Below are 13,227 nucleotides of genomic sequence, written 5' to 3' on the forward strand. Positions count from 1 at the left end.
GCCGACACTACAGCGGGACTGTTGAGGAGTATCAACTCTCTGCCCTCCAGATCTATTCTGAGGCTTGTTTGGTATTCGAAGGAGTGTTTGGAAAATACAGATTTTTGCTTTTCTCAGTTGTCTTCTGCAGAGCATGCAGAACTGTTGCCAGTGTTGCTGCAGGGAGCAGCCTGAGCTGATGACCAAGGGCTTTAAGGAGTCTCTTTCTTGCGAAGGTATTTCGTGTGATTCAGCACAGCTCGCCCAGTGCTCGCTCACATTGTTCCATGTGCAGCATTTCAGGCTTTGAAGTTATTAAAGCCGATGGAACCTTTTCTTCTGTCTGAGCAGAAGATCCTTTCTTCAGGAAGATGAAATCCTTTTCCTTTTAGAGCTGCTCAGGAACCTCTGACAATAGCATTTACTGTCTGGTATTACAGAAGCCACAGCATTTCCAGAAGTTACATCTTCTCTTCACAAATCAGCAGGAATTTCATTCTTTCCCTGCCACCCCCGACTTCGCCTCCTCCTTTTTTCTCCCCTTTTTTATTTTTGGGGAGATTTGAGGGTTGGGGTGGGGATTTTTGTTGTTTTTTCTGAGTTATTTTTGGGTTTTGTGTGTTGGTTTTTTTTTTTTCCTGAAGATTAAAAACGCGAAGTTTAAAAGTCACATTGCTTTAAAAAACACTTCTCCAGGTCCCATCTTTTCACTATCCCTGCCTTAACACCAGGAAAAGAAAAAAAAAAAGGGAAAAAAAAAACTGTATTTCTTGTAACATAAAAAATTACATTTCAGGCAGGAACTGCAGCCTAGGTGCTGAACAGGCATTTGTGGCTGTGCCGACCCTAGTTTTGAACGAGGGCCGGGCGGGAGCCGCAGCTCCAGGCCTGTTACGGGTTCGGGTCGCTCACAGGAGCGGCGCCGGTGCAGCTGCGGGCGGCTGCAGGAACCCGCAGTCCCGCTGCATGCGGGCGTCCCGTGCGCGTCTCGGCAGCAGGGGCAGACCGAAGGCCGGCGGGGCCGGAACGCCTCCCGCCTCCTGCGGGCGGTGCCAGCCCGGCACCTGCGGGGCAGCGCGGGGAGCGGCCGGCTGCCCTCGGCTCCCCTCGGCTCCCCTCAGCTCCGGGGGGGCCGAGCCGCCGCTCCCTCCGCGCGCCCCTCACGGCGACCTTCCGGCTGCGGGGGCCGGGCGGCGGCGGCGGAGTGACAGCTCCTGCGGCCAATCGGCGTTCGGAGCGGCGCGGGCCGCCCCGCCCCTCCAGCCTCGCGGCCCAATCGGAGCCGCGGCTGCGGGCCGGGGGCGGGACTTCCGCGGCCGGGGAGGCGGTTTTGTGTGTGCGAGCGCTGCGCGGTCCCGGCTCCCCGCGGGCGGCGGCGCTTGGGGGGCCCGGCCCGGCCCGACCCCGCGGGCAGCGCTGAGCGGCGGCGGCGGAGGGGGGGTCCCCTCCCCTGCCGTAGTGGGGGGCCCCCGCGGAGGCGGCGGGGTCCCCCCGAGGGCGCGGTAGTGACGGCGGCTCGTCCCCCGCTTGGTCCCCCGGTTGTCGGCTCCCCGCGCGGGGTGAGGGGCGGGCAGGTGGGCGATGAATGGGTTCAGCACCGAGGAGGACAGCCGGGATGGGCCGCCCGCCGCCCCCTTTTACGGCCAGAGCTGCTGCCTCATCGACGACGGGGACCGCTGCGTGCGCCCCGCCGGCAACGCGTCCTTCAGCAAGAGGATCCAGAAGAGCATCTCGCAGAAGAAGCTGAAGCTGGACATCGACAAAAGTGTGAGTGCGGCCTCGGCCGGGGCTGCCGGGCGCCGCCGAGCCCCCCGGAGGGGCGGCCGGGCCGGCTCCAGCCGCCACCGCAGTGCGGTGCCTCCGGGGAGGTGCGGATCCGCCCGGCGAGTTTGGCTCCCGGGCGGCCGGGGGGGTTCGCGCTGGGGCCGCGGGCCGGGGCTGCGGGGCTGTGTGCGGCACACGCGGTGCCTCCGGACCGCCTTTGCCCGTCCTCAGCCTTACAGCGCTCGGGAAAGGGAAGGACGTGCCTGGGTGGACCCGGCTGTTCCCCGGGTGCAGAGCCGGCTTTTCCCTGTGGCTCTGCCCGCCTGCCGAAGCATAATGGAGCTAAAGCGCTGAACGCCGTGCTTGGGAGGCGGGCGGCGTGCGGGGAAGCCAAGGAGCGAGCTGTCAGTGCTTCGGAGGCAGGAGTGCTGTTCCCATTGCGGTCTCGGGTTGGAAAGACTGCTGCTGTCAGGTGAAAACAGCGCTGTGGTCGCTGCTTCAGTCAGGCGGCACTGACGTTACTTCTTTAATTGGTAAGAATTGGGGTTGTGGTGAAGCAGGTTTAAGAGCGAGCTGGCGGTGAGATGTGCTGCCTCTTCAGCAGGGTCTATTCGCACACAGAACAGCCCGGTTTGCTGCCTGATGACATTGACAGCTGTCAGCTCGAGATGCAAACGGGTTATTTGCCCAGCAGAGAAATAGGCAGAGCAGAGCAGATCGCAGAAGGAATTTCTCAGAAGTGACTTCGTTAACGGAATTCGGCTCTGCACGCTTTTTTCGCCTGATCTGTAAAGATCAAAACCACTGAAAACAAAGCAAAAGCAAAAAAAAAGGTGAAGTTTTGAGTCAGTCTGTTTGGCAGCTCCCCCAGTTGGTTGGGTCCCTTCTGCACAGCCAAAATGCATCGTGTCACGGGAAAAGTGACTCAGTTTGAAACATATTCTTAAAAAATAGAGCATTTCTCCCAGTTGTAGTTCTCAGCGGATTTGTCTAGTGGCGTAGTAATTTTTTGCATTTTAGAAATGAGTCTTTGTTGACAGATGCCAGGCTTTAGAAACAAAAAGGGGAAATGAGACTAATGCAGTCAGAACAAAGGGAAAGTGTAAAGCAGGCTGCATGGAATGATTCTGGATGTAGAGTGCCTGTGTTATCTGAAGATATTTTGCCTTATAGATACCAAATAATTTTGATCTTTTGAGTCCTTTGTTTTGCTAACTCTAGTGAGATTATATTTGTTGAAAGGGAGATTCCATTGCTGAACAAGCAATAGGAAGGAGGCTATTCTGCATTTGATCTGTTTGTTTTAATTGAGGTGATCAGCCCAAGTTTTATTTGTCAAGGTTTTGAAACACTTGCCTTAATAATCTTCTGTACAATTCAATCCAGAAAGTTCACAAGAATGGAATAGAATGATACATTTTTTGGTAGTTACCTGCTAGTAAGTCCTGAAATAAATGTACTTCTTCCAGACAAGCACCCATTTTTTTTTCCTGACACATGATTGCAGCCATAAAAAAAGAAATTTATTATCTCCAGAGGTTCAATTCAGCTGGAGCTTGAGTTCTTTGTTTTCTTTGCCTTTAGTCTTTGTAAGGTGAGTTATCTCTGAATAAAGAATGTGATATCAGGGCTGGGATTTAAGATAAGAAATTCCTTAATGTTCAGTCAGTCACACCAGTCTTGAGGGACGCACTGGTGTCGAAGTGGCTGCTGTTGGATGCTGTTTCACAGTATCATTTTTTATTGCTTTTTCACCACTTCTGGTTCTCAGGTGCGACATCTGTACATTTGTGATTTTCACAAGAACTTCATTCAAAGTGTTCGGAACAAAAGGAAGAGGAAGACGAGCGATGATGGAGGCGACTCTCCTGAGCACGACACGGATGTTCCGGAGGTTCGTGGGCTGCTTTAACCCTTCTTAACATGCTGAAGTTTCACTTGGATGTTCTCATCTATCAGAAAATATTTATGTTTTGAATTGCAAGGCTATTGAAGCTGCTGTGGAGTTACTTTCACTTTCCAGGAGGAGTTTTTTCTAACGTGTGGTGTCCTAATTTTCTTCATTCCCCTATGAGTTCTTAGCCCATGTAAAATTTTCTATAAAAAGAGGTGTGATAAGGTAACTTCACAGCTTCATGTATGTACAGTTAAAATTGTATTTTATACTATTTTTTTAAGGCTAAAAATAAGTTCTTTTTGGTGGTGTCTGATGCCCCAACATAATTCTTTGTTACTTAGTATGCATCGTTTTGCAAAAACACTGCAGAATTCAGTAGGTCACTCTCTTTGATTGGGTATTTGATACCCAGGGATATGGAGCTGCTCCAGATATTTGCATATATGGTATTTTTTAGCACTATTTAAAACTACCTTTAAATAGTTTGTGGCACATTTCACATTTTTATTTTCAGGAGATAGGCCTGGGGGAAGTTTTCTGTGATAGAGAACTCTAGAATAATCCTTTCTCTGTGCCACTGCGTGCTGCACTTGCTTCAGTGATGTTTCTGGTACTGTTGACATGGCAAAAGTTGTGCAGAGGTGATGTTCAGAGAAGCAGAGCGTGGCCACAGTCAGCAGAGCCCTCTGCTGGAAATGCCAACCCTATTGGCAAAAAGCTGTTTATTTCTGAAAGAAAAAAAAAAAAAAAAAAAGCCACCAAGAGTCATTTTGCCAGCAAAGCTGTGTCTTGGTGCAAAGCTGGTGCACACACCTCCTGTGTGGAGGTGTTGAAAGAGTAGCAAGTTTTTGGTATGGAGTTTTTTTTAAGATAACCTGACCTTTTTTTTTATCACTGTTCATGTTTCCATTCTATGAGCTTCTCCATCAAAACTTTCCTGTTCAAGCTTTGCAGTAGTTGCCAGGGTGATTGCTGAAGACCCAGTTGGCATCTAAAAATGTTGGTGCTGTAGAGCACACAGAGTATTTGGAGACTGAAACCTGATGGATGCACATCACCCAGCTGAACTGGGAACTCTGCACCATGTCAGTTTTAATGTCATTTCCCTCTCAGTTTTCAGCAGAGATTCCTTTTGTCTTTGAAACTTGGCATTTCCCACACAATCTTCATCCTCCCTGCTGTAACCTCGCCACCACCCCCTTTGCTTCTAAACTGTGCACTTCCTATTGAAGTATTTGAATTTCATTTCATCTCTGTACTCTGTTTTATGTCACAAGCCGTTTGTTCAGTGCCTGCTAAATTGTTATTTCATGTGTGAGCTTTTTAAACCTTGTGGGAACAAAAGGTTCCCCTTTGCTTGGAGGTTGCTGAGGTGTAATTGAGAGCAGAAATTGGCCAGCAATTCTGTTGACAGCATGTGAACCAGAACAAAAATTTCTATTTCCCTGAGGCTATTTTGGTCCTTTAGCATTAACAAATACAAAATATACTTAGGTTTGTCAGTAAGACAAGCCAGTGTGGTTCTGAATGCAAGCAAGGAGAAGTCCTGTTGAGGAAGAAGTAGTTATTTTTAGATATTTTTAGATAAAATAACTACTCACAGAACCTAAAGGTAGTGCTCATGCCCTCTTCTCTTTATCACTTTCAGGTTGACTTGTTCCAGCTCCAAGTGAACACCCTGCGACGTTACAAGAGACATTATAAGTTGCAGACTAGGCCTGGACTCAACAAGGCTCAGCTTGCAGAAGTAAGTGAGGACAGCAGTGGTGTTATGTCTGTTACAAGAAAACTTTTTATCTCCTCTGTTCAAGGGCACATTTTGTGGACATTCACACCTGTGGCACTCACTGGTGTGGACCAAGTGCCCACTGGAAGGTTTCAGGGAATGATGCCAGCAGAAAGCTGCCTGCCTGCTTTCACCTGGGACGGGCTTGGAAGCCACAGTCAGTGGCTGTTGAAAGCCTGTTTTAGTAACTTGCTTGTCTCTGCTTCCTTTCCCACCTTTTTCATAGTCCCAGTTGGTGCCCTTTAGGGAACAGAAAGAGGATCCAGTTTCTGGGTGTTATCTGGGGATGGCTGCTCAGCTGAAACTCAGACTTAACCCACTAATCGTCTTCCTAAGTGCTCCTAAGTTTTTATTTCCTCACAGGCACTTGAACTCGTTGGAATTGCTTATTAACGGCAGCATCACTGTCCATGGATTCAGATTCTTCATTTCCCTCCCTTGTCCTGACAGTTCTGTGTTATAAAAGGCTTTTTTCTTAAGGGCCTCTGCTACTTTCTCTCCATATGGGCTGTTTGTTCAGAAAGAACTCTCTATATCTCTCTGGTATTTGGGCAAGTTGTGCTTGCTGTGCTTCTGCTCTGCTCTCTTTCCTGACTTGATCTGAAGCCATGCTGTGGAAAAAATCTTCTCTAAACTTGAAAAAACTGCAGTGGTTACTGATGAGTACTGAGGTTGATTTTGTAAGCTGTGGCTTTCACAACTGTCTGCCTAAAATTGTCTGGTTTGCTTTTACTTTTGATTTAAAGAGCAAAAACCTGACAGACCAAAAAAGTCAGCAAGACACTGTCTTCCTTTCTTTCAAAGTCAGCCAGGGAGTGAATATATAGAATATAGAGAGTGTGCAGTGTAGGGCATGTAGGAGTAAGTTGAACAAAGTAGGATGGGGTTGCTCCTCATTAGCAGTCCTGATTTGTCATATTTTAACTAACCAATTCATGTCTGTCAGCTGCCTCCTGCCATGAAGGACTGCCTGCTTGAGGAATTTACCATGACTGTACCCAAGAGGAAAGAAAAGATCAATTACTGTGCAGGCGGAAAATAAAGGGAGCCTGACTTAAAGCTGTCACACAGTTCCCAGATTTCCTGTGAAGCCTCAGCAGCTTTGACTCGATGCTGGATCCTCATCCAGCTCCCATGCTTGAATCACTGCTGCCTGAGGCTCTTTCACTCCTCATGCTCTCCCACTGTAGAGCTTCCATAAATCTCCTTGGAGTGACTTATTGCTCAACCTGTATCAGAATCCTGTTCTAGAGCTGTGTTGGGTACCAAAGAAAGAGTTTCTTCTATGTGAGGAGCAGATCTTGTCCAGGCTCCAACACGTTTTCTACATTCACCTTTTGAGGAAAAAGCAGCTAATGTTTCAGGGCTTAATGCTACTGTCAGAGAGGGGCAGCCCTAACCAAACCCTAACCCTCCCATTGCAAATTCCCTGATGTTCCTTTCAGTGAAAACTTAAGAGTGCAGAGGAAATCTTTTTGGCCAAAACTTTACTACACCTGGTTCACACAGCAAGGTGCTGCAGTGTTTCTGACACTCTCCTTCAAAACATGGAGGTGCTGCGAAAACTCGCTCGCCAAATAATCTCAGCACAAAATGTCGCTGAGGAGAAGCTGTGCTGCTTTGGCAGGAGGACATTCTGGCTTCCAAATTCCTCTTGTAGGTTGGCTGCAAATCCTGCTGACATAGCAAGGCTAAGCTATGTTCATACACACATTCCAGCTGTAAAGAGAGAGGGAGGTAAATGAGGACTGACAGTTGGAATTGGTGCACGTTTCACTCAAAGGATAATGCGCTCAGTGGCCATAAAATTGGTTTTGGAAAGCAAAGAGAAACCCTGTTCTGATTAGTTCTAGTTTTTAATTTCAGCGTTTCTGTCTCTTTACCTGTTGTTCTTCTAGACTGTCAGTCGTCATTTCAGGAATATTCCAGTGAATGAGAAGGAGACACTTGCATATTTCATCTACATGGTGAAGAACAACAAGAGCAGGCTGGACCAGAAATCAGAAAGCAGCAAACAGCTCGACTGAAGATTAACAAGGCTTGGAATAAGAGAGACCTTGAAGGAACATGTGGTATTGTGCATTTTAGGTTTATAAAAACTGTTAAAGTATATTGTAAATTTTTTTTTAAATGCAGTGTCTGGATGACAGAAAAAAATATAGACATTCTTATGAGGAGTATTTGAAAACATGTGCCCAGCATGTTTCCGAAGACTTCTTCCCCTCATTTCAAAGTCATATTGGAATAAAGAAATGAGGATAATGGGGAAACCAAATAAATCTGTAGAACTGTGGAGTTTGTCAACTTGGTGTTTTAAACCATTTCTGGAAATCTACATCTCAGTGCAATTCCAATGCCAGATGGAATTTTTTTCACTGAATTCAGGCTGCATCACAAACCACCATGCAGTTTGTCTTGGTACAGGACTGGAAGAGCAGCAGAGATAAAATTCATTATCAAGGTGCATGGGTCAGAAGTTTGTCTGAAGCTTGCTGCTCACCTGCACATGCTCTGTCTTGCCTTGAGTCAGTGCTTCAAGTCCCAAACTTCTACAAATGCTCCAGCTCACCAGATCTACTCCAGTGAACGCTACTTGACCAGTCTGAAATTGATGGGGGTTTTTTTGCAAATTTTTTTCCTTCTGACCCCATCCGACACAGATGCCAACCAACTCTCTGCAGTCTCTTTTCTAATTTCTTTTAAGAACTCACTAATTAAATTTTCTGTAAGCATTTAAAAATTTCTGCATTTCTCTGAATGTGGTATTAAGGCAAACACAACCTATTTGCTGATCATGTTGTCTGATCATGTTGGTAGAAGTGCTTCTTTAATTGATTTATGCATATTTCAGTGATGGTAGGTGAAACAATGGCTTGAGACATCAGTCTCTTAATTTCTGTGTCAGGTCAGTATCGGTCACAAGTGATGTGGATTTTATACTGAAGCTTTAGCAGGTGTCACAGAACTGCTGTGTGCATTCAGGGGCTGTGTTTTAGTATGAAGCAGATTTATGGGTGAGGCACCATAACCAGGGCAGTGGTCTGACTGGAGCATTTCATGATACATTTCATTTCCCTTTGCAATGGGCAAGAAGCATCAAAGCATTTGCCTTTCATGACCATTACATGTGCTTTCATGAGAGCTGTGTGAGTGAGGGTGGCACACTGGTGCTCCCTGACAGGGCACTGTAGGAGGAGATCACCCTGATTTTATTTAAAGCCGAGGTGTCCTTACAGATAATACAGTGATTATTTTGGCAAAAGGAGCTTTTAAAAGTGTTGGTCGTGACTGACTGTTCTCCAGTGACCTCAAATTCTCTTCAGGGGATCTCATGATTTAAAGCACTGCTCTGTTTCTTTGCTGTCCTGACCAGTGTCTCCATTCTGGTACAAGACTCCACATAGAGAGGATATTCTTAACAAGCCTTAAGCAACGAAATGAACAGTAGAAAACTTCAGCTAGCATTTTGTAAATGGCAGGTTTTATTCTTTCAAAACTGGATGAAGCTTTGTTTAAGAGCTAAACACACTGTCATGGTCCCAGCTTAGTACTGCATTGTGTTTTGTAAGGCATGAAGGGTTCACTTAGTGAAGCTCTTGTTAAAGCTCTCCCAGGGTCTCTTTAAAATTGAAGTCACAGTTTAAAGCAAGTTGTTCACATCACTCTGAATTGTTTGCTAATACTCCAAAAACATGTTCAACAAACTTCAACATGTCTTAAGTCCTGTGTCATAGGCAGAAATACTCTGTTATGGTACATGTCCCATTTGTGACATCTGGGGAGTGTGATTATTTCAGCATTTCCTTGTTCAATTCTGTATGGATTTTTAGAGCATCATACAAGAGAGAGGTTCAGGGAATGAGGAGAGAATGTCTTGTGTCAGTATTTCATGAATGTTTAAAAATTTCCTATTTGTGCTGGTCCTTTCCTTATTGAAAGGGTGGAGTATTTCCCACATCAGTCACCATGATCTGGCTTCTCTCATTCAGGACAGATGGTTGGAAGGGTACATTCTCTGACTGCATGTTAACCTTCAAAGTGCTCACGTAATCAGAGGATGCTGCCAAGGGAAAATGAGTTTCTGAGTTGAGAGGCTTGTGCCTCATCGTAATTCTTCCCTCCACTGGGCACTGGTGAGGCCACACCTCGAGTGCTGTGTTCAGTTCTGGTCCCCTCAATTCAGGAAGGACATTGAGGTGCTGGAGCAGGTCCAGAGAAGGGAAACAAAGCTGGTGAAGGATCTGGAGCACAGGTCCTGTGAGGACTAGCTGAGGGAGCTGGGCTTCTCTGCCTGGAGAAGAGGAGGTTCAGGGGACACCTTCTCATTCTCTGCAACTCCCTGACAGGAGGGTGGAGCCGGGTGGGGTTGGCCTCTTCTCCCAGGCAACCAGGGATAGGACAAGGGGAAATTGCCTCAAGCTGCACCAGGAAAGTTGAGGTTGGACATTTGGAGGAATTTCTTTACAGCAAGGGTGATTAAATATGGGAATGGGCTGCCCAGGGAGGTGGTGGAGTCACTATCCCTGGAGGTGTTTAAGGAAAGACTGGCACTTGGTGCCATGGTCTGATGGACACGGTGGTGTTTGGTCATAGGTTGGACTCGATGATCTCAGAGGTCTTTTCCAACCTAATTGATTCTGTGATTCTGTGATTCTAGACCAAAACTGTAAAAATGTAGTTTGTTTGGGATTTACTTTTTTTTTTTTTTTTTTTTTTTTTTTTGTGGTTGTATTTTATTTTGTTTTATTTTTAAGAGTAAATAAATCTGTTGGGGTGTTTTCGTAGCCAGCAGCAAAATGATTCTTTTCAAGGAAATATGGTGGCAGGTTCCATCTGTTCAGGTGTATTCACTGGAATGCTTTTGTGCCGAGGTGGTATCCAGGAAACTTTTCTTTTTTTCCTGAAATAGTCAATTGATGTTCAACGTGATCCTTGTTGGTTTCACTTCTAAAGCAATTCTACTTTTTTGAAAAAAAAATTCTTAGTGAAGTGTGATGATGAAGAGATGTTTACCAGCCATTAGCAGTTGTTTATAAGGTGGAAAGCTTGGAGGCAAGACACCAAAGAAACAGAAGAATCTTTGGCTGTCAGACCCCATGGCCTTATAAACCCCTTGCAAATGCCTTATTACCTTGTTCTCAACTTAGCTAGAACAAAACACCTTGAGCAACAGAAAGCTGATGGTCTTGTTGGAAGGGCCAGCCACTTGCTGGCTCCCGTGCTATGAGCTGAAACCACATGTCAATTCAGTAGCAATATCCATGTTCAGGGTGCCTGTGATTCTTGAAAAGCATTTCGTGTCTAATAACCAGAAAACGCAACAATGCAATTGTCGCTGTGTACGATACCGTGCTGTGTGTTCGATCCCTTATGCTGCATGCCAAGTAAAAAGAAAAAAAAAAAATCTTTCCAACTTTTTATTTGAAATGTCAAATTAAATGTGTTTGAACCTCACACTTGTGAAGCCATGAGGTGGGACATTTTCTCAGCACTTTTAGATGGGACTTGTTGGAAAGGTGTAAGACCCAAATCGCTTTGGCTGGTATGATGAGATATTTTTTTTTTTTGCATTTTGCTTTTCACAGATGGGCCTTAAATTCTGTCTAGCTTTGAACCATGGAGCACAAGCCTTGGGGGCATGGAGGATGACCAGATGTCATCTTCTGTTTGTAATAGTGGAAGCTTATTTCTTACAAGCCTGCATAGGTGACATTCACCCTGGGGCAGAGGAATTGTCTCTGAAGGTCTCCAGCCATTATATAGCCTAATGCAATTCCATAGCCTAGCTCAATTCTCATTGCAGAGTTCCATTAACTTAATTAGAGTTCTGAATAGATCCAAAGCCATTAGTATGCAATCCAAATAATGCAGAAACATCTCTTCTGGGGTTAATTTCATCCTGTATGCTGACCCTCTGCTCACTTCAAGGGAAGAAGAAGAAATCATTGCTGGTAGTTATTGGCTTGAGCTCAACTCAGGGGAGTTGGAAGCATGCAAAGACTCGAGTCAGTAGCAGCCTGATGGCTGAAAAGTGCAAACACGTCCAAGGAGGCTCTGTTAGAATGCAGTTTTCAGAATTTCATAATCTGAAAGATTATTGTATAAACCTGAAGTAAACAGTTGCAGTAAAAAGTAACTTTTCTTTTGCCAGGCACTTTAGATGCTCAGCCTGAGAAAAGCAGAGCTTTGTACCACTTCTCTCCAGTATTCTGGTGTCCCAGTTTTCCTTAGAAATGTGGCTGTAAACCACTAGATACCCCAGGGTGCAAGAATTGACCAGAACATGTCAAGCCTAGCATTTCAAGTGAGTCTAAAGTGCAAGCTGGGTTCAGAGAGGCTTTGAACACAAGAGCTGAAATAATCTGCAGTAAATGGGAGTTTTCATGTGGGTCATGATGGCACAGGGAGGATGAAGCAGGACATGGCCCACAGGGAGATGGAACAAAGCACACTTCCACAGCAGCAGCGGCGTGGAGGGAGATTTATTCTCTGACAGCTCTTGTGATGGATGTTTTATGAGAGGGGGAGGAGGGTGAGCTGTGCACTTACATCTTTTGGTTGAGCCAAATGTAAATACCAATGGGAGATCTTCAGCAGGAAGTGCAGTTGGAGGGGAGAGGAGGGGTCTGCTGAGGGGCTCTTTGTTGAAGTTCGCAGATCTCTGGGCTGCCTGGAGCGCTAGAGTCACTTTGTCTCTACAGTTTAGAAAAGTGGGCAGTACAAGGTGGCCTCCCTTCCAAAAGGAGTCCTTGTGCTGCCCAGAGCAAGGACAGAAGAGTCCCAAAGGTGAAGGAATGTTATTGATGCCTCACTCCTTGTGTCGCTGATGCCCTTTGACCATCTCTAGCTTATCAAGTTAGGGAGTTCTCATTATCCACTTTCCAAGTGCAAATGAACTGTTAGGATGTAAGATACTCCTTGCACTTTTCACAGCTATCCCTGGTCTCCTGTTTTTGACTTGCTTGTGAACACAGCTGTTTGGGATGAACTAAATGCTTGAACAAAGTGTGGGGAGAGGGGAGGCTCCTGCTTTAAACCTGAACTTCCCTTGCAAGCAGCTCTGCAGGCCATCCTGAACATCAGCAGGCTCCAGGAGCCTCTGGCTCACCTGAGCCTAGGGCTGGGTTTACTCCTGTCCTACCCACGCCTCTGCTCCACGCCTACTGCAGGGGAGGTGGGTAGCAGGTAACTTGCAGAATGGTTTGGGGTCTTTTGGCAGGCTTACTGGGAGAGAAAACTGTGTTCCCTCTTCTGTTTCTGGCCTCCATGTGTTGTGCTGATCTTATGCCAAATGTTTTGGACACCTTGTATTTTTAACTGTGTAATATAGCTGTGTATTGTTAAAGCAACTTAGTAACTTATAGCAAAAACTGTAGAACTCATTTCTCTGAGGTGTAGGAAATGTCCTGCTTCCACTGTGTATGAGACTTTAACTCTGTACTGTCTGACAAAGATAAAATTCTGAATTTCACTTTAATAAATGATCTATCTAGCAACCAGGCCCACATTCCCTTGTTTGCCTTTCTTCCCCTCAGTACTGATGGTTCCAGAGCCAAGGGAGTCCTGCTTTGTGTGGATGTTTTGTGCCAGGCTTCTCAGATTCACTGCCTTTTCCCACTTCCCCAGGGCTGAAAACACTGCAGACACGGAGCAGAGAGTGGCACTGCTCAGTGGGAATGCCAAGCCTGCAGTAGAAATCTCAGGTGGTGGGATATTTTCTGACAAGCCCAGGTGGGTTGCACAGGTGCAATTCATGGAGTCTTTTGAATGCAACAAAAATACAACTTGCAAGAAAGATGGA

The 13,227-nt window shown here is 46.1% G+C and overlaps 1 protein-coding gene across 1 annotated transcript; it reads left to right on the plus strand.

Annotated features, from left to right (window-relative positions):
- The first annotated feature begins 1,279 nt into the window (after positions 1 to 1,279).
- Positions 1,280 to 12,927, plus strand: SAP30L (SAP30 like). Its single transcript, XM_038149800.1, has 4 exons — positions 1,280 to 1,746; positions 3,515 to 3,637; positions 5,289 to 5,387; positions 7,325 to 12,927. The coding sequence occupies exons 1-4, from the start codon at positions 1,561 to 1,563 to the stop codon at positions 7,451 to 7,453; spliced, it is 537 nt and encodes a 178-aa protein (XP_038005728.1). The 5' UTR covers positions 1,280 to 1,560; the 3' UTR covers positions 7,454 to 12,927.
- The last annotated feature ends 300 nt before the right edge of the window (positions 12,928 to 13,227 follow it).

This window comes from Motacilla alba, chromosome 13 (genome assembly GCF_015832195.1).
Source record: "Motacilla alba alba isolate MOTALB_02 chromosome 13, Motacilla_alba_V1.0_pri, whole genome shotgun sequence".
Taxonomy (NCBI): Eukaryota; Metazoa; Chordata; class Aves; order Passeriformes; family Motacillidae; genus Motacilla; species Motacilla alba.